This window comes from Octopus bimaculoides, chromosome 2 (assembly GCF_046866305.1).
Source record: "Octopus bimaculoides isolate indiv1 chromosome 2, ASM4686630v1, whole genome shotgun sequence".
Lineage (NCBI taxonomy): Eukaryota > Metazoa > Mollusca > Cephalopoda > Octopoda > Octopodidae > Octopus > Octopus bimaculoides.
In genome coordinates this window covers 193,564,762-193,583,241 of record NC_142929.1, presented here as the reverse complement: position 1 = coordinate 193,583,241, position 18,480 = coordinate 193,564,762, and the positions used below count along the sequence as shown (strand labels likewise).

At 40.9% G+C, this 18,480-nt stretch overlaps 2 protein-coding genes across 4 annotated transcripts in view; both read left to right on the top strand.

The window, feature by feature from the left end:
* LOC106871088 (tyrosine-protein phosphatase non-receptor type 13) overlaps window positions 1-18,480 on the top strand; it is a 42,549-nt gene that overhangs the window by 1,070 nt on the left and 22,999 nt on the right. The window contains exons 2-5 of the mRNA XM_089339403.1: window positions 464-639; window positions 11,752-11,921; window positions 12,567-12,632; window positions 15,011-15,103. Of these exons, the coding sequence (XP_089195529.1) occupies window positions 464-639; window positions 11,752-11,921; window positions 12,567-12,632; window positions 15,011-15,103 (505 nt within the window). The remainder of the gene's footprint in view (window positions 1-463; window positions 640-11,751; window positions 11,922-12,566; window positions 12,633-15,010; window positions 15,104-18,480) is intronic.
* The window catches only part of LOC106871091 (uncharacterized), a 67,493-nt gene continuing 60,914 nt past the window's right edge, over window positions 11,902-18,480 (top strand). The window contains exons 1-3 of one of the 3 annotated variants that reach the window (XR_016240865.1): window positions 11,902-11,921; window positions 12,567-12,632; window positions 15,011-15,103. The gene's annotated coding sequence lies outside the window, so the exon portion shown is untranslated. Of the gene's footprint in view, window positions 11,922-12,566; window positions 12,633-15,010; window positions 15,104-18,480 lie in introns of those variants that run through there. The other 2 variants (XR_016240866.1, XM_089348264.1) reach the window with 2 other exon arrangements.

Genomic DNA, 18,480 nt, shown 5'->3' with positions numbered 1-18,480 from the left:
AGATTCAGCCTCTCACACCCATCCTACAATGTCATTCTAAAACTAAACAATCACACACCATTAATATCTCAAAGCTATGAGATAATGCATGATAAAGAATGAGAATAAATGAGATATTTGACAGAGCAATCTGAATGCTAAAGAGTTAAGACAATTCAGTACCATTTGAAGGAAATTTGACTGTTATTTTTAGCAGACTGAATGAGCTTGATATTATTTTTGTTAATCAGAATGGGGGCAAAAATGGTTTCTGGGATTTGGAACATAGAATCTTGCAAAAGTTACCATTGAGAGTCGTAGCAACTGTCACAGTATCCTGTGTTCTAACACAAAGTCCACTTTTAAGTGGGGATAACCATTATCTTCTGCTATTAATACTGTGTCTGTTGCTGTTAATTATTTCTTAGAAAAGTGTATTTTGGTTGAGGTTTTTAAACTTTTCTCTTTTCCTTATTTTCGACAGCCTTCAGAATTTAAAAGAAGTCGGAGAACGAAAAACTAAACAATCAAAAATGCCAATTTTGGGTATATCCGTCTCGTTGTATGACATAATAGAGAACACAGGCCCACTGACAGAGGCAGATATTTGGGGAGTCCTTTGTCAAGGGGCCGAAAGTATTCAAGATCTGTTTTTCAGAGGTAAGCTGCCAATTAATTTTTGAGATTTTTTCTTTCTTCTACTGCCAAGACTGTTGAGTCAGGAATGGTCTTGTAGCAAGTCATAAAAGGCGGCAATATGACGTAATGGTCTTTTGCCCAAACAAGCATAATTGTTGGTAATCCCATTGGTTAAAATTACTGCTCATATACGAATTCTAAACTTTTGGCAAAGAAATCTTTCACGAAATACAGTTCTTAGAATTCGGATATGAACAGTTATAAAACCCCTGATTTTGGGGAAATTACTCAGTGATCATAGGATGTTACTAAACTCCACGACACTCACTCCTTGAGATATTGGCTATTTTTTATGCCATGTCTATGACTTAAATCCAACAAGATTTATTTGAATTGTTGTTAACTCTAGTAGTTAGTATGAAGGATTAGCTAAGTGTGAATTGTAAGTCGTAATTCTCTACGACAAAATGACTTTACTTTCCAATTGTACTATAAATGCTAAATGTAGATAAATAAACTAATGTAGTAATTATTTTCTCTTTCTTCCCGTTCTTCAACTTGTTAATGAAATTTATTTCTGCAATTATGAAACTGTATTTCTTATAGCGGTTAAAAGAACACGAATCTTCAACATACATGCACGCATAAAATGTCCGTTAGCGTTTCAGAGTATATATTTCTTGCTATGGTGTTTATGTAGCTGGAGTCAGGATTTATGTATAAATGATAACAATTATCAGTAAGTTATAAGTGACAGGTTTATCAATATATATTCCTACTTCAAAAGTAAAATATATTTATTATCTATTTCCAAATAGGAAACATATAAAAGTCGTGTTACACAAACAGTAACCAAACCAACCATAAAAGTCTTGATGGGTTTAGAAAGAGGGTCTCTTGTATTTGTTGTTACATTGGAGACAGTTCCTTTGAATTTACGATGTAGTTTGATGCTGGCCTTGTGCCAAAATTTGAAACCAATATGAGTGAGCTGAGTACATTAGTGGCAGCTTACAACCAAAAGAAACAGCAGAAATAAAGAAATAGCCCAGTGGTACAATTCCTTAAACAGTGGGAGCACAGTTAAATTAATGACAGTTCACTCACCTTATGGTATTGAGTTCACCTCTTCCTATTTTGGAAAGGGAAGGTCTTCACTAAAACAGTGCCACCATTATGTTGATGCCATGCATAAAGCACCCAGTACACTCTGTAAAGTGGTGGCATTAGGAAGGACATCCAGCCATGGCAACCATACCAAAACAGATAACTGGACCATGGTGTAGCTCTCCGAGTTACCGTTTCTTGTCAAACTGTCCAACCCATGCCAGCATGAAAAATGGACATTAAATGATGATGATGATGATGATGATGATGATGATGATGATGATGATGCTAGCTTTTTACCTGCTGGCAAGGGTTGTACAAGAAGTAATGAGACAGAGTTCTACAGCTGGATGCTCTTTCTGTCACCAACCCTTATCTTTCAAATCAGTTATTATTTTTATTCCACTGGTCTTCACTCACAATGAATCTGCTGAGCTACAAGACTTTTGGTCGATGAGTCATGAACACTGCCACTATTCCCACTTAAGACACAAAACCCTTCAAGAACGACACAACTGACCAAGTTGAGGACCAAGTCATTGGCTGCAAAGGCCAGGCTTACAGCAACCATCCACTTCCATTGATCTACTTCCATTGATCCACTTCCATAAACTCAGTTGGCGACAGAACAACTTCACGGAAGTCTTCAGTTCCTTAGTTACCGATTTTGGTCATTTCACAACAAGGTTCTGAACAAAACACTTCATCTGGTATTACTCATTCGAAAATATGTTGCTGCCGCCACCTTTGGGTGCTTATCTTAGCTAACTTCAAAGAATCACACATTGTATATATATACACACACACACACACACACACACACATATATATATATATATATATATATATATATATATATATATATATGTATACATACACACACACTATATATATACACATGGCATGATGTATATTCCACATCATGTCTTTAGATCTTCAGATGTGTTTGACCAAGGAATCTGGAATCAAAAGTTCCTTTTTACCTGATTCCCAAAATAGTTAAACAAGTAAACTTGTTTTCTTACATGTCTCTCTTTCCTTTCTCCTCTCTTTCTCTCTCTCTCTCTCTCTCCACTTTCTCCTCACCTTCTCTCTCTTCCTCCCTCTCTCTCTTTCTCCCCCCTTTCCTCAACATATGGTAAATGGGATTTCCTGGCATTGCTAGCAGCTGTCTTATATTTTAATAATGAATAAAAAATGGTGAATAATGTTGATAATCAGGATGAGGATGATACTACTACTACTGCTGCTGCTGCTGCTGCTGCTTTCAAATTTTGGCACAAGGCCAGTAATTTCAGGTTAAGTGAATTACATTGACCTCAGTGTCCTGCTGGTCCTTATTCTATCAACCTTGGAAGAATGAAAGGTAAAGCTGACCTTGGTGGAATTTGAATATAGAACATGAAGACAGACAGAATGCTGCCAAACATTTTGCCCTCTGTGCTAACCATTTTACCAGATCACCTTATCATCATCATCATCATCGTTTAACGTCCGCTTTCCATGCTAGCATGGGTTGGACGATTTGACTGAGGACTGGTGAAACCGGATGGCAACACCAGGCTCCAATCTAATTTGGCAGAGTTTCTACAGCTGGATGCCCTTCCTAACGCCAACCACTCAGAGAGTGTAGTGGGTGCTTTTACGTGTCACCCGCACGAAAACGGCCACGCTCGAAATGGTGTCTTTTATGTGCCACCCACACAAGCCAGTCCAGGGGCACTGGCAACGATCTCACTCGAAAATCCTACGGGAGCCAGTCAGGCGGTACTGGCAACGGCCACGCTCTAATAATAATAATAATAAATAAATAAATAATAGTAATAGCAATAATAATAATAATATTAATAATATGCTTATTGTATACTATAGGCACAGGAGTAGCTGTGTGGTAAGGAGCTTGCTTCCCAACCACATTGTTGCAGGTTCAGTCTCACTGTGTGGCACCTTGGGCAAGTGTCTTCTACTATAGCCTCAGGCCGACCAAAGACTTGTGAGTGGATTCTGTAGACGGAAACTGAAAGAAGCCCATCATATATATGTGTGTGTGTGTGTGTGTGTCTCAGCACTGCTTGACAACCAGTGTTGGTGTGTTGGCATCCCTGTAATTTAGCAGTTCAGCAAAATACGAATGGCTTGAAAAGGACAAGTACAGGGGTTGATTCTTTGACTAACATTCTTCAAGGTGGTGCCCCAGTATGGCCATAATCTTATGACTGAAACAAGTAAAAGGATTATAAAAAAAGTTTTGTTGATAAACCCTCCCTCCTCGCTCTCCCTTCTCCCCATCCAGAAGACATTCCTGAGATCCTTGGAAGAAAGAATGGTAAGACTTTGTATTAAAAGCAGATGTTGAGATATTAAAGAGATGGGGGGGGGGCGGATTGTTAGATGCTGACAGTGATGTGTGAATGAGGGCAGCTCTAATGAGTGGAGTGTCTCCCTCAGGTGTGACAATGAGTGCAGTCTCTCCCTCATGTTTAACAATAGAGTCTCTCTCTCTCTCTCTCTCCCTTGTGTATTATGGTGGAAAGAATGAAGGAACCTGGGAAGTTTTGAGACATGTGGAGAAGCTGGTGTCTGTGTGTCTGTCTATATTTTCACAACACATACAAGCATCCACTCCATCGCCACCACCACCAAGTCTAGAATTTCATTGTGAGCACTATACGTGTGTGTGTGTGTGTGTGTGTGTGTGTGTGTGTGAAAATGTCTGTATAGACAAAGCATACACAACAATTTACATTTGTTCATAAATGGATATTCACACACAGACTGGCTATTTGTTTCTGAAACTTTCACAGATCTTTATCTCTGCCTGCCTCTCTCTCTCTCTCTCTCTCTCCCTGAGAGAGAGCTGGGGTTGGGGAGTGGGGAGGAAGAGATAAATAGTGAAAGGTGAACTAAAACACCAACTGAATATATAATGAAAGGACCTGAAATGTCTGTTTTTGTGTTAAAACTGAATTTCAAAACAGACCAATTATTGTTTTGGTTTAGAAAACAGAAGAATCCTTATTTTTGGTTTCTCCTTCCTTTAAAATGTCTTGGGCCATGGAACAATATACACTGGTCCATTTGTTGATTCAGTCTCTGATTCTCTCTCTCTCTCTCTCTGATTCTCTCTCTCTCTGATTCTCTCTCTCTCTCTCTCTCTCTCTCTCTCTCTCTCTCTCTCTCTCTCTCTCTCTCTCTATATATATATATATATATATATATATATATATATATATATATATATATATATGAGCAAGAGCCAGGCTAGATGTTCAGGCTATCTTCATGCCACTTCTGAGACAGTCTCTGTTTGTTAAACCCATTCTGCTCTCATCTATGGTAGCCCTCAACAATCTGCAACTTTAAATTTAGTTGAGATTTTCTGTTATATTACAAACATTTTTCTAAGATAACATTTTTTTATTATTCATTTAAAAAAAATTCTTTGTCAAGTATTTTTGTTCTATTTTAAACTCTGCCCACCAACTTTCCAGTTTGTCCATTCCTCATAATGAGTTCTTTGAATGTTTTTTTAGTTATAGAAGTTGGCAGAACAGACTTTTAATATTTCAAGAGATAATATGTTATCCTAAAGATACTGAATACCTCCAAAAGTCTGGTTAACCAAGACAGTGTTGAATGCTGGACTGATAATAATAATAATAATAATAATTAATTCTGGTTTTATTGGCCGCAAGGGCTAACATAAGTCAAAAACATGTAAGGACAAACACAGGACGAAAAGTACAAAGGGTTTTTCGAAAAAGAAACGTCTGTGTAAACACTAAAATAATAGCGAAAAATATAACATTTAGAAAGAACTCCCAATAGGGGGGGGCGCTTTGAAAGGTTACTCATGGAAAAACCCATAAAAGCCACGGGAGCTTGGTCAAAAAGGGGATAGAGAGCCCCTTCTTCTTTTATATTACCTTCTTTTTTACAGGTGTAACCTCAAAATTGGTCCGTTCATACTGGCCATTTTACCGACATTCACCCACTTTTCAATAAATTTGCTGAGACAGCACTTCCCTCTCTACTCTCACCTTCGAAAAAGTTGATGAGGCCTTGGCCAAAGAGGAAAGTGTCTGACTTTAGCCCTTTCAAACAGGTCTACCATACCACCTCTTTCGCTACAGTCACTAGACAAATGAAAATTGCCTTGCCCTCCCGGTTAAAGGAGGTCGGCGGGTCAATCTTCACATTGGATTCAGCTGATAGCCAGATCTGTCCTACACGTGACAGTAGCTGTTCGACATAAACTCACAGGTCAGGAATACTTGGGCAATAATAATAATAATAATAACAATGTCTTATCAGAGTTTAGATTTGTTTCTCTGAGTTCAGTGTTCCAATCCTGCAGGAGTCAACTTTGACTTTCATCTCTCTTGGGTTACCATATGTTATGCTACAGTAAGCCAGTCAGTTGGAGAATGGGTTTGTTTTTCAACCACATGATTCCAGGTTCAGTCTCAATGAATGACGCCTTGGGCAAGTGTCTTCTATTATAGCCTCAAGCTAGCCAAACCCTTGTGAGTGGTAGATGAAAACTGAAAGAAGCCCTTCGTGTATAAATATATATAAATGTGTGTGTGTGAAGGTGCATGACTCAGGGTTAGTGGTTATGATCATGAGGTTGTGAGTTTCATTCCCAGACTGGGCTGCATGTTGTGTTCTTGAGCAAGACACTCTATTTCACGTTGCTCCAGTTTACTTGGCCGTAGAAATGAGTTGTGATGTCACAAGTGCCAAGCTGTATCAGCCCCTTTGCCTTTCCCCTGGATAACATCAGTGGCATGGAGGTGGAGGGGCTGGTATGCATGGGCTACTGCTGGGCTTCCATAAACAACCTTGCCTGGACTTGTGCCTCAGAAGGGAACCCTCTAGGTGCAATCCCATGGTCAGTCATGACTGAAGGGGGTCTCAGCATATATGTGTGTGTGTCTTTGCCTGGTGCTGGTATGTTTACATCCCTCTAACCTAGCAGTTTGGCAAAAGAGATCAATAGAATAAATACCAGGCTTTAAAAAAATACTACTTGAGTTAATTCATTTGACGAAAAACTCTTGAGGGTGGTGCCCCAGCATGGCCACTGTCTAATCACTGAAACAAGTAAAAGATAAACAAAATAGATGATCAAGTCTACATTTAATTGTTTGATCTCTCAGAGTCATAGGTATCCATTAATGGGTGCCCAAGCCTGGTGCCTTCAGCATTTGAAGAGAAGGTGCGTTGTGACTTTCATGATTGAATTGGTTTGCAGAGGCAACGAAGGACGACAAACAGACTTGGAAACAGTTGGCAACAGGAAGGGCCTTCTCACCATAGAAAATTTGCCTCGACAAACTCTGTCTGACCCATGCTGGCATCGAAAAATGTCTGTTAAACTGATGATGGTGGTGGTGGTGGTGCTGGTGGTGGTGGTGATTTGTGTGTGTGTGTGTGTGTGTGTGTGTCCCGTGTCCCTTTGTCTTCACAATTGTAATTGAGCATCACTATTGGACAAGTGATGTCCTTTGTTTACAATCTTCTCTGGAGAAACATTACCTTACTTGGAAACAGGTGAGAGTTGGTGACAGGGAAGGCATCCAACATCCGCCTGTCCCCATGCAAGCATGGAAAAGTGGTGCTCAGCTGGTACTTAATTTTATTGACCTCTGAAAGGCTAAGTCACTCTTGGCAGGTTTGAATTCAGGGTGCCAAGATGGATGAAATGTTGCTAAACATTCTCTCTGGCATGCTAACGATTCTGCCAGCTTAATTAATTTCTAATGCTGCGGTCAAGGTTTTCAACTCCGGCATATTTACTGATCTTCCTTCATCCCTGCATTGCCTCCTCCTCCCCCTCATCATCATCATCATCATCCTCGTTTCTCACATTATCCATTCTCCCTTTCATTCCATTCTTTCACATACTACCTCACTTTCTCTTCATAGCCACCACCACCACCACCACTACTGCCGCCGCCCACCTCCACCCTCACCCCGCCCTATCTCTGTATCTGCAACCCTTCTTCAAACTGCCCCAGACATTGTATTTCAACAGAATGCCAGGTAATTGTAAACCTACCCATTAAAACAGAAAGAACCTTTAAAGTGGGGTGGCGGTGACGGGAGAGAAGGGTGGGGGCGGAGGGAGAAGCCGTTTCCAATTACCATACTTCCTCCCACCCCGTCCCTTTCCATTAGCTGTTCCAATCTTCTAGCTTCCTCCGTCTTCCTCTCATAAGTGCCGTTTGATTCTTGCAGTAGGCACTTCCTATCATTTACATACACACCTTTGGATACATTACATCATTTATATATATATATATATATATATATATATATATATATATATATGTGGGGGGGAGGGGTATTTGTGCATATATATATACATACCATGCATGAAAGCTTGAAGCACACATATACACGCATACACATCTTGCATATATGTACGAATGTATGTTTACACCAGTTCTTCCAAAACTGGGTGTGTTTTCAAATGCAACGAGTACCCATCCACCCCACCCCACCACCAATCCTATTAAAAACATGACTAACACCAAATAATTAGAGACTAGGAACCATTATTACAATGTTATGACACCCACACCCACACACACCCTTTCCTTCCACTCTTCTGGTGAAACAGTTTCATCTTTTACAGCAGCCAAAGTTGTAACTGGGTTGACATCACACAACCCTAACCCTAACCCTATCTCCCCAATTTCTGAGAGTCAGATTGTCTTGATGCTAGTAGTAGTAGTAGTAGTAGGTGTTGTTTAGCCCTAGGCAATCTTGATCCACTGGATGTATCTGATCAGAGGTGTTCCATGCATAAAATACTGTCCTTGCTGCCAACTTTATACCCAGAACCACATTCTTTTTTATTTCAGATTCTTCAGTTTTTTGGGTGAACCATGCTAATAGCTTTTGAATGAAAATCGCCCATCTAGACTTTTTTCAGACAATGAAGGGTGACGATACATATTAAGCATACATTGAGTATGGATTTAACAGAAAACCATAATTATATCATAACATTTACTGACATAATGAATTATTTAGCCACATGGGCCACCTGACTGGCCTTCGTGCCAGTGGCACGTAAAAGCACCCACTACACTCTCGGAGTGGTTGGTGTTAGGAAGGGCATCCAGCTGTAGAAACTCTGCCAGATCAGACTGGAGCCTGGTGTTGCCATCCGGTTTCACCAGTCCTCAGTCAAATCGTCCAACCCATGCTAGCATGGAAAGCGGACGTTAAACGATGATGATGATGAGGTCCTTTTCGATGGATAACTTCAAAAACCCTACTACTTATGGAGTCTGTCAATTTCTTAATAGTCGCAGGTCGGACTGCCTCTGCTGCAGCTTTCATGGTCGTCTCATAAAACATCTTTCAATGTAAATTGGTATCCTTCAGCATAAACATCTTGCTTAATGATGGACCAAAGATTTTCGATGGGGTTGAGATCCAGAGATGCTTGCAACCACACCATCGACTTTTCACCTTGTATGCCGTAAGACCCCAGTAATGTTTGGGTGGGCCTAGCAGAGTGGGAGGGAGTGTTGTCATGTATGAATACGAGAATCCTTAGAAGTGACAGTGGTATGTCATCTAGCCAGGGATCCAAGACCTCCTTCCGGAGATTGCAGTAGGCGGCTGTGGTCACTTTAACCCCTTCAGGCACCCTGACTGGGTCAACAATTATTTTCTCACCAAAGTCTGTGTTCAAAAATTCTGTTAAGATTATGATCAGCTGAGACGGTCCAATAAGGCTGGAACATGTTTGGAGTTTTTAATCTGTTGGTTTGATCTGAAGGAAGAAGCAGTGTTCATAAGCTTTGCTGTCTCTCGGAAACCCAGTGAGATAGATGCTGTTATTGTTCCATTTAACCCTTTTATTACCGTTTTACTGCTGAAATCCACTGCTTTTCCTTCAATTAACGAAGGACTTAATGAAATAACTTTGTCACTATTTAAGCCAGTGTTTGGAACATAAATTATTATGAAGTTTTGATGGAAGGTTTTAATTGAGATTACTTCAAAACTGGGAGTTGGTATCGGAACCAGGGCTGGTCTTGAATAATTTAGAATTGAAAGTGGAGTCAAACAGTTGGTGGTGCTGGGGGTGAGTTTTGCTTTCTTCATTAGCTTTGAAATAATCTTTTCTATTATAAGCACAACACCTGAAATTTTGTGAGGAGGTGCTACTCAATTGCATCAACCCCCAGTGTTCAGCTGGTACTTATTTCATTGACCCCAGAAGGATGGAAGGCAAAGTTAACCTCAGTGGAATTTGAACTCAGAACGTAAAGATGAACAAAATGCTCAGCAGCGTCTTGTTCCACCTGCCAACAATTGTTCCATTTTATCACCTTTTTACCTGTGAAATATTAGAAGAAAGTGAAGGCAGGTGAGCTGGCAGAATCGTTAGCACGCTGGACGAAACGCTTGGCGGCATTTCACCTGTCTTTACATTCTGATTTCAAATTGTGCTGAGGTCAAATTTGCCTTTTATTCTTTAGGGGTTGATAAATTAAGTACCAGTTGCGTACTGGAGTCGATCTAATTGACTGGATCCCTCCCACAAAATTTCGGGTCTTGTGCCTAGAGTAAAAAAGAATATTGGAAGGAAAGTGTGATAGGGTGAAAGGGCGGTGGGGGTGCCTTTCTTGGGAATTGGTAGACACTGCAGTGAGTCTCCAAAAGTTAGGATGTATCTCTGCAAAGAGACAGAGAGAGGTGGGGTGGGGTGGGGGGACTGGTAAGTTTGATGATGTTAAGAATTCATTGATTGACTGTGAAAAGGGCAACATCGGAATTGGTCGCATTGTTGGTTTGAAGTGACTCTGGAGACCGTTTTGCATTTGATGCACGCGCGCGCGCACGTGTGTGTGTGTGTGGTAGAGTTGGAAGATTGATTTGGCACGCGTTTACAATTTGGGATGTTTTGTGAAGGTCAAAGGTCACTAACCCTTCACCTTCTATCTTGTTTCACTCATTAGACTATGGCCATGCTGGGGCACCACCTTGAAGAATTTTAGTCAAATGAATCAACATCAGGACTTAATTTTTTCTTTGTCTTTTAAGCCTGGTATTTATTCTGTCAGTTTCTTTTTGTTGAACTGCTAAGTTATAGGGATGTAAACACACCAACACCAGTTGTCAAGTGGTAGTGGAGGACAAACAAAGACACACACACACACATGACAAGCTTCTTTCAGTTTCCATCTACCAAATTCACCCAAAAAGCTTTGATCGGCCTGGGGCTATAGCAGAAGACACTTGCCCAAGGTGCCACACAATGGGACTGAACCTGGAACTGTGGGTTTGGGAGGCAAGCTTCTTACCACGCAGCCACTGCTGCACCTTTATTCTGATTAAACCAGAAAATGTTCTCATGCTGTTGTTGTTGTTGTAGTGAAGGCCGCCGTCTGGTTTGTTTTACTCTAATTGGAAGTTTAGGGAGTTTCTGCTGGATTCTGCAATTTGTTTGTAGTTGTTGTTGTTCTCATACTGAATTCCTCTTGAGACAAGTGGGCCAAATTGACTCTTAAGTTTCATAATTAATTATTTCACTTTTTAATCTCTCTACACCTGGGCATATTAAAGTGTGAAGTGCCCTGTGAGTATGTGTGCATGTGCGTGTTGTATGAGTATGTGTGTGTGTGTGTGTGTGTGAGAGAGAGAGAGAGTGAAAGGGTTGAGGAGGGTGAATTAATGTTTCTCGTTAATAACAGTTGCAGCTGGTGATATCCCTGGCAAAGTTAATTAACTTAAAATTGCTGTGCCACCTTGCTGTAATTTAGACTCATCTGTTGGTGCAGTTCATTGCTGTAAACAGTGGGAGCACTGTGTAGTTAACAGAAAACTAGGGAATATCTTTAGAATATTATGAAGGGATCCAAAAAGCAAAATGTTGGAGAAATTCCTTCATTTAGAAGAGCAAAAAATAACATTAAAAAACATAAGATAATTTCTATTTGTTGTCAATTTTGTATAATTTCAATAATTTTGGGGGTTTCTGCTCTTTTCTATTTGCAGGTGAAGCAATACTAGATGGTGGACCCAGTTTCGTCATAACTCCAAACACACTCCTTCTGTGCGCCAATGGCAAGACGCAATTTTCACAGTCATCACAACCCAAAAATTCAATTTATTTTGCACCAGAAATGCACACTGGAATTGCAGCATCAGAAGCTGCCATTGAAAAGGTTTGTGTTACATTTTCAACTTCAGGTGGACCCATGTGGGGATTGTTCACATAATTAAACCCTTTTGAGGTCTTATCCATCTCCTGCAATCCTAGAATTATTATTGTTGTTATTATATTTTGGATCCCACATTATATCGGTGTAACCATGATGCAACCCTGAACAATCTGACTCCCTGGTCAGCAGCATTAGTTGGGAGCTGGCATAAGGAAATTAGAGCTTTATTTGCATATCGTTAGCGTTACCATAAACAAATTTAAAAGACACGTGTGTGTATATGTGTAAATGTATGTATATATGCGTGTGTGTGTGTGTGTGTGTGGTTATGTGTGATAACTATGGCAAGTCACTTGACAGAAAAGGAACTGTGGACCAATCACTGATTGGTGATTTCTCATCTGGTGTGAAGCTTTTGGTGTAGGTCACTGACCTTGATGAGCCCCAGTGCAGCCAATGTGTGACCTTTAGTAGAGAAAAGTGTCAGGTGGGGTGTTTGCCTTGGGTGGTCTGTCAAACAGTAATACTGGTGTCCCAAGGTGAGTCCAGGAGATAAACCGTTGTACGTACTAATTACTGTATTAACAATGTTAATTATAATCCAGGGATTAGCCAGTAATTAAACCTGCATTCTTCTTTTAATTTCAGATATATGTTTATTCCTTGGGGAAAACACTTCAAGTTGCTCTTGAGCATTGTTCAAAGAAGAACCCGGTTGGTAGAAATTTTGGTTTTAAACAAATCACTTCATCACATGAATTTATGTATATATGTGTATATATACATTGTTGTGCCATTCAATACACATTATTTTTTATAAACAATACACAATGCTTCAAGCAAACTACAATACTCACTTATCATCATCATCATCATACGTCCGCTTTCCATGCTAGCATGAGTTGGACATTTGACTGAGGACTGGTGAAACCAGATGGCTACACCAGGCTCCAATCTAATTTGGCAGAGTTTCTACAGCTGGATGCCCTTCCTAACGCCAACCACTCAGAGAGTGTAGTGGGTGCTTTTTACATGCCACCAGCATGAAGGCCAGTCAGGTGGTATATATATATATATATATATATATATATATATATATATTTTCATACACACACTCATAGGATGTTGCAGAAAGCCTCAAATTCACTCTTGATCCATGTTTCAATGAGAAGCACAGTGTGCAATGGAATCTGAAAAAGAAAATGGTAAAGCATTAATCATATGAAGACACTGTTAACATCTGCCTGACTTCACTGATACCACATCAATGGTCATGTTAAATATGGGATGTTTTGCTGCCACGAGAGCCAGTCAGGCGGCACTGGCATCGACCAGGCGGCACTGGCATCGACCAGATGGCAGTGGAATTGACCATACGGCACCGGCATCTACCAGAAGCACTGGCATCATATATATATATGCCACAGGTGTGACTGTGTGGTAAGAAGTTTGGTTCCCAATCACATAGTTCTGGGATCAGAACTATGTGCCCCCTGTGTGGCAACTTGGGCAGGTGTCTTCTGCTATAGCCTCAGGCTCACCAAAGCTTTGTGAGTGGATTCTGTGGACAGAAATTGAAAGAAGCCTATTATATGTATGTGTGTGTGATGTTTTTTAATATTCACAACCACCACCACCACCACCACCACCACTACTGCTTGACAATTGGTGTTGGTGTGTTTATATTCCTGTGACTTAGGGATTTGGCAAATCAGACCCAATAGAATTTGTATCAGGCTTTAAAAAAAATGAAGTACTAGGGTCGAGTCATTTGACTAAAAATTCTTTGAGTTGGTGCTCCAGCATGGCCACAGTCTAATGACTTAAACAAGTAAAAGATAAAATACATACATACATACATACACACACACACACACACACACACACACACACACACACACACACACACACACACACATATATTTCAAGAATAAGAATAGCCTGGGCAAAGTTTAGAGAGCTCTTACCCCTGCTGGCGACAAAGGGACTCTCACTCAGAGTAAAAGGCAGACTGTATGACGCATGCGTACGAACAACCATGCTACATGGCAGTGAAACATGGGCTGTAACTGCTGAGGACATACGTAAGCTCGCAAGGAATGAAGCCAGTATGCTCCGTTGGATGTGTAATGTCAATGTGAATACCCGTCAGAGTGTAAGTATCTTGAGAGAAAAGCTGAACATTAGAAGCATCAGTTGTGGCGTGCAAGAGAGACGATTGCGCTGGTATGGACATGTGGTGAGAATGGAGGAGGATAGCTGCGTGAAAAAGTGCCACACCCTAACAGTTGAGGGAACCCGTGGAAGAGGTAGGCCCAGGAAGACCTGGGCTGAGGTGGTGAGGCAAGACCTTCGTACATTGGGCCTCACCGAGGCGATGACTACGGACCGAGACCTTTGGAAATGGGCTGTGCGTGAGAAGACCCGGCAAGCCAAGTAAGATCGTTGCCAGTGCCCCTGGACTGGTTCTTGTGCGGGTGGCACATGAGATGCACCATTTTGAGCGTGGCCGTTGCCAGTACCGCCTGACTGGCTCCTGTAGGATTTTCGAGCGAGATCGTTGCCAGTGCCTCTGGACTGGCTTGTGCGGGTGGCACATAAAAGACACCATTTCGAGCGTGGCCGTTTTCGTGCGGGTGACACGTAAAAGCACCCACTACACTCTCTGAGTGGTTGGCGTTAGGAAGGGCATCCAGCTGTAGAAACTCTGCCAAATCAGACTGGAGCCTGGTGTTGCCATCCGGTTTCACCAGTCCTCAGTCAAATCGTCCAACCCATGCTAGCATGGAAAGCGGACGTTAAACGATGATGATGATGATGATGATGATGATGTATAAACAGTGTTGTTGATGATATACAACAGTAAAATGAAGGTTGTGATTAGTGAGGATTAGTAGTAATTAAAAAAAAAAAAGGAGTTAAGTAGGGTTGGATAAATGGTTGTTGATATATAATCTTGAAGAAAATTTGGAATGTGTAAATGAGTTGCAAAAACTTTGGTAAACATTTCTGCTTCTTTTTGTAATGTTAAAATAAATGACATAAATAATTCCTGTCCGTGTTGAGTAATGGTCAAAATTGGTTTATTTCAGACGCTGTGTATAAGCCGTAATCTCGAATGCATCCTAAATGCAATGTGTGAAAAGAACCCCTCCCTGAGAATTGCATTAATCCATGTTCTTGAGGTAAGACTACCAAATTCTTTCTGCAGAGAAATGTCTTAAAACATCAAAATAAATAATTAAAAATAAATAATATTGCTTTATATTTAAGATTCATTTCTTTAAAAAGGTTCCTCAATGTCAACTTCCGGTATTGACGTAACAACCGCAAAAATCTTCACTTTCTATTTTGTGTGTTCATGTGTATGAGACAGAGAGTAAATACTACATACACACCGCTCTCTCACTCTGTCTCACACACATCCCTTGACTCACTCACACTCTGTCTCTTACAAACACACACATACATAAATGTATACAAACATATTTACAAAGACACACGTGTGTATGCGCGCGCGTGCGTGTTTGTAAGATATATAGTGTGAGTGAGTCAAGGGCTGTGTTGTCATGCATACATCCAAAGATGTATGTATATTTATGCATGTACGTATACATGACAACAAACCTCTCTCTCTCACTCACACTCTGTCTCTTACAAACACACACATACATAAATGTATACAAACATATTTACAAAGACACACGTGTGTATACGTGCGTGCGAGCGTGGGGGGGGGGGGTTTCCACAATCGCCATTTATTTCAATTACTCTTCTGAGGATATTCATGTAAATCTTTTTTTCATTTATTAATCATCATCATCATCATCATCGTTTAACGTCCACTTTCCATGCTAGCATGGGTTGGACGATTTGACTGAGGACTGGTGAAACCGGATAGCAACACCAAGCTCCAATCTAATTTGGCAGAGTTTCTACAGCTGCATGCCCTTCCTAACGCCAACCACTCAGAGAGTGTAGTGGGTGCTTTTACGTGTCACCCGCACGAAGGCCAGTCAGGCGTTACTGGCAACGGCCACGCTCAAAATGGTGTATTTTATGTGCCACCCGCACAAGAGCCAGTCCATAGGCACTGGCAACGATCCCCATTTTAATTTTCGTAAAAGTTTCCAAGTACCAATGAGGCTTTTTGGCACATCTTCAATTTTCCCCATTCATGAGAGGCGCCCAGCCATCATTCATCTGAGAGTCCATCTACAGAATGTCCTCTCAAATTTCTATACAGCATATGTTGCCTTTTTTTCTTCAAGTATATAAGCAACGATTTCATTCCCGAGCAACGCCGGGTGCCTCTGCTAGTATATATATAAAAAGAAGCATTGGCTATTGAACAAACATTAATATGGGGGTCAATGACTTTACATACAACACCACCCCTCAAACATTTAATCATATATATAAAAAAAACACCATGGTCTACAAACACTTAAAAAATAATATGTATCCATAAAATCACAGAATGTAAATATATATATATCCTAATAAAATACAAATAGAATGGTTTATCAAAAGTTAAATATAACAACTAAAAATTCAAAACTATGAAAAGCCTAATGGACAAATATAACAGAAAGATAAAATAAAAATGAGTGTCCACCGACTAAAAAGATTTTATCTGATGATTAAAATATTTTTTATGTGTTTGTAGACCATGGTGTTTTTTTATATATGATTAAATGTCTGAGGGGGTCGTGTTGTATGTAAAGTCATTGACCCAAATTTAATGTTTGTTCTATAACCAATGTTTCTTTATCATCGTCTCATTTACATTTGAGCAATTCTTTTGCAGTCCTGTAAACCCTAGTTCATCCATAAAGCGCTTAGCTTTATGGATGCAAAACCATTGGTCACTCTATGACTGGACATATATTATATATTTAACTTCATGTAAATATGTCATCGATAGATTGCTTAATAAAGAGAATGAATGGGAGAAAGAGAGCCTGCCTTATGTCGACCCAATAGAGGGACCAGCTATCCGAGTTGATAGTACCAGGGTAGATAAAGCAATTAAGAGTATGAAGACCGGGAAAGCCCCCGGCCCATCAGGAATCACTGCAGAGATGCTCAAAATATCTGGCAGTGTTGGCTATAGCCTAGTCACCCGTATTACGAACCAGGTGATACACGAAGGAGTCATACCCTATGACTGGTGTAGCAGCATCATAGTCAACTGCTACAAAGGTAAAGGGGACGCTTTAGATACAAATAATTACAGAGGCATCAAGCTGTTAGATCAGGTTATGAAAGTTACAGAGAGGGTCATAGCCCAACTAATTAGGGAGCGAATCAATTTAGATGAGATGCAGTTTGGGTTCGTGCCAGGTAAAAGCACTACTGATGCCTTATTTCTAGTGAGACAGTTGCAGGAGAAATACCTAGCTAAGGATAAACCTCTGTACCTGGCTTTCGTTGACATGGAGAAAGCCTTTGACAGGGTCCCCCGATCCCTTATCTGGTGGTCAATGAGGAAACTTGGGATAGAAGAATGGTTAGTGAGAGCTGTGCGAGCCATGTAGAGAGATGCTGCCAGTAAGGTGAGGGTTGGAAATGAGTACAGCAATGAATTCCGGGTAGAGGTAGGGGTCCACCAAGGTTCCGTCCTCAGCCCCCTATTATTTACCATAGTCCTCCAGGCAATCACAGAGGAGTTCAAGACAGGTTGCCCCTGGGAGCTCCTCTATGCTGATGACCTTGCCCTAATTGCGGAGTCACTATCAGAACTAGAGGAGAAGTTTCAGGTGTGGAAGCAAGGTCTAGAATTGAAGGGCCTTAGAGTCAACCTAGCTAAAACCAAAATCCTAATAAGTAGGAAGGTAGATAAAACACAAACCCCTTCAGGTAGATGGCCCTGCTCAGTATGTAGAAAAGGAGTAGGTAGCAACTCTATAAGATGTACCCGGTGCAAGCTATGGACACATAAGAGGTGCAGCAACATCAAAGGCAGGTTAACTAGCAAGTTAGTTTTTGTTTGTGGCAGATGTTCAGGTGTAATAAAGACTGCAAACAAACAGGAAACAACTTCTATCTCATTCCAGGGTGAAAAACTAGAGGTAGTCGATAGCTTCCGCTATCTGGGCGACCAAGTTAGTAGTGGGGGTGGGTGGGCTGAAAGTGTAGCTGCTAGAATAAGAATAGCCTGGGCAAAGTTTAGAGAGCTCTTACCCCTGCTGGCGACAAAGGGACTCTCACTCAGAGTAAAAGGCAGACTGTATGACGCATGCGTACGAACAACCATGCTACATGGCAGTGAAACATGGGCTGTAACTGCTGAGGACATACGTAAGCTCGCAAGGAATGAAGCCAGTATGCTCCGTTGGATGTGTAATGTCAATGTGAATACCCGTCAGAGTGTAAGTATCTTGAGAGAAAAGCTGAACATTAGAAGCATCAGTTGTGGCGTGCAAGAGAGACGATTGCGCTGGTATGGACATGTGGTGAGAATGGAGGAGGATAGCTGCGTGAAAAAGTGCCACACCCTAACAGTTGAGGGAACCCGTGGAAGAGGTAGGCCCAGGAAGACCTGGGCTGAGGTGGTGAG